General features: G+C 60.6%; 1 protein-coding gene across 1 annotated transcript; it reads right to left on the bottom strand.

The window, feature by feature from the left end:
* Positions 1–643: 643 nt before the first annotated feature.
* MSC (musculin) lies at positions 644–2043 on the bottom strand. The gene is made up of 2 exons (XM_075550653.1): positions 1507–2043; positions 644–730 (listed from the first exon to the last, which is right to left on the bottom strand). The coding sequence occupies exons 1-2, from the start codon at positions 2041–2043 to the stop codon at positions 644–646; spliced, it is 624 nt and encodes a 207-aa protein (XP_075406768.1).
* Positions 2044–2441: the final 398 nt, after the last annotated feature.

Below are 2441 nucleotides of genomic sequence, written 5' to 3'. Positions count from 1 at the left end.
TAGGGGCTGGAACCTGGGTCCAGCAAACCAGCTTTTTGATCTCAGAAGGCCCGCCTCAAACTTAGGGTGCAGTCCAGGCAGTTCGCACTCACTGGGAGGGAGGTACGGGGAAGGAACCCGCCGGCCCAAATTAGCCACTCTCCTCTCTGCAATGTAAAAGCAAGCAGGAGGCGAGTCCCTAGTCCAGACTCCGTCTCTAAGGGCCTTTTGAAATCACTTTGCCTTCAATCCTCAGTCAGTTGGGTGGGCTCAGAGGACCAGGCTGGGTGTAGCTTGCACAGCTAAAACCCACGTCTGGGCTGGAGCTCCTTGCTCTCAGGATTGAAGGAGACCCTTTGCAGAGAGAGAAAGCGTGGTCGCCCAGAACCTTGGCAGCTTGGCCACTACGGCGGCCACACCGCTGACTTTGGAGCGCTGGCTTCTACAACTTGAACCCTCACATAGGGAAAGCCGAGATGGGCGTCCCTGTCGCTCACAGTCCCAGGGAAAGGGGAAGGGGTCAGGGAGAATCCAGTGGCACTCCATGAATCCAAAAGAACTCCTTTGAGTCCTCTGGGGTTCTCGCTCTCTCTTGCTTGTCTCCGAGATCCCCAAACTCAAGCGCATTGAACCAATAATTCCCTGGGGCGGGATCCAGTCTGATCTAAGCTGTAGTTCCACAAAGTCTATTTGCTGCAGAAACGTCTTTGGTGTCTGAGTCGGGTCGTCCAGAGACCACGAAAGGCCAGGTCTGTAAATTCAAAAAGAGCATCAGATTGGAGGGGAGAAGCCAGCATCTCAAACTGAAACCGCCCTCCCAAACCAGCCCGGGGGGCATCCCTGACTTGTAAAAAGCTCAGCTTCTAATAAGCCTGGGAAACTTCAGAGGGTGTGTCCACACTTCTTCCTGGACTTGGCCCTCTAGTCGGTTCCGTGAAGCTTTTCTGAGTTTGGAATTTTTGTCGTTTGAATTTTCTTTGCGCGAGCGAACACACACACACACACACACACACACACACACACACACACACACACACACACACACACTCTCTCTCTCTCTCTCTCTCTCTCCACTAAAATCTTTCCCAAGGCTGAAGATTGGAGCGTTGGCAGGCAAGAGGGGGCTTTCCAGGCACATCACGTTGGGGGAAACTTTGCTATTCTTCAGGGATTCGAAAGTCCAAAGGCTCCGTTTTAGAGCTCAGTTCTTCCTCCTTCCATTCAGAAAGTAGGTCTTGCCAAATGAAGCCTGCCACATGCACAGCCGAAAACTACATGTTGGGCGACAACGATATCTGCAAACGAATAGTGGACTCAGTGAGACCCAAGCTTCCCCTGCAAATAGGACAAGACCTGTGCCTGGGTGGAGCACAGGAAGCGCCATGGCCAAGGTACAGAGGGCTGCCAACGCCGCCGAAAGGTCAATTACTGAGCACTCCCTCGATGACGGAGAAACTAAACTAGCCTGGGCAGCATCGGTTCTAGACCCCCGACCGGGCTCTTCCCCGGGGCCTGTCCCGCTCCTACCAGGTTCACCGGGTGCGCGTAGCCGTTCTCTAAGCGGTCCTCCTGCAACAGCTGGCGCAGGTGCGCGATGTAACTGGACGCCAGCCGGAGCGTGTCCAGCTTGGAGAGCTTGGTGTCTGGGGGCACCCAGGGGAGGCTGGTCTTGAGCCTGGAGAAAGCTTTGCTCAGCACGCGCATCCGGGCGCGCTCGCGGGCGTTCGCCGCGTTCCGCTGCGACTGTTTGCACTCGGCGGCCGAGCCCTTGGGCGGTAGAGGCTTCTTGCCGCTGCCGGGGCCCCCGGGGCAGCCCTGGCCGCCACCGCCGGCTCCTCGGGGCCGCTTCCTTTTGCAGCCCGCGGGGCCCCGGGCCGCGCCCAGAGCGCAGCGCTCCTCCTCGCCGTCGGGGTCCTCCTCCTCCGCCGAGGAGTTGTCACTGGGAGAGGCGTCGCTGCGCTCGGCGCGGTGGAGGGGCGGCCGGGCGGAGGCGGGGACTGGGTACCCCCGCTGCAGCCCCCGCAACTCCATCTCCTCCGGGTCGCTCACCGAGCCCGTGGACATGGTGGTGTCGCCCGCCGCGCCCACGCGCGCTCGCCTCGCTCCTCCCGGCTGGGCCCTCCGTCTCCGCCCTCCGCCTCCCTGGAGGAGGAAGCCACAGGCCGGGGTGGACCGGAGACCAGAGCCCGGAGACCCGGCACCGCAGCGCGAAGGAGATGAGAGGGACTGGCCCGGGCCACGGCCACCCTCTGGGCTGCTCTCCGCGCGCGCAACCGCTAGTGGCGCCTTTTGACACGACGACTTATCTGTGCTCTTTGGGACAGACCACCCCCGGCAAAGAAGAGAGTTTGGTGGGGGAGGGGGGCGGGGGGCGTGGAAGGGGTGGGGACCTCGAGCTGTGGAGATGCTGGTCTGGCCAAGGGAAGGGATGGGCTGGATGCGCAGGATCTCTGCAACCCTGG

The sequence above is a fragment of the Tenrec ecaudatus genome, chromosome 5 (assembly GCF_050624435.1).
Source record: "Tenrec ecaudatus isolate mTenEca1 chromosome 5, mTenEca1.hap1, whole genome shotgun sequence".
Taxonomy (NCBI): Eukaryota; Metazoa; Chordata; class Mammalia; order Afrosoricida; family Tenrecidae; genus Tenrec; species Tenrec ecaudatus.
Note: the sequence above shows the minus strand (reverse complement) of the source record. Positions and strands in the feature narration are given on the sequence as shown.

Coding starts and splice junctions, on each gene's coding strand:
- MSC (XM_075550653.1), bottom strand. CDS start 2,043: ATGTCCACGGGCTCGGTGAGCGACCCGGAGGAGATGGAGTTGCGGGGG. Junction 731..1,506: donor ACGCGCACCCGGTGAACCTG/GTAGGAGCGGGA, acceptor TTGAATTTACAG/ACCTGGCCTTTCGTGGTCTC.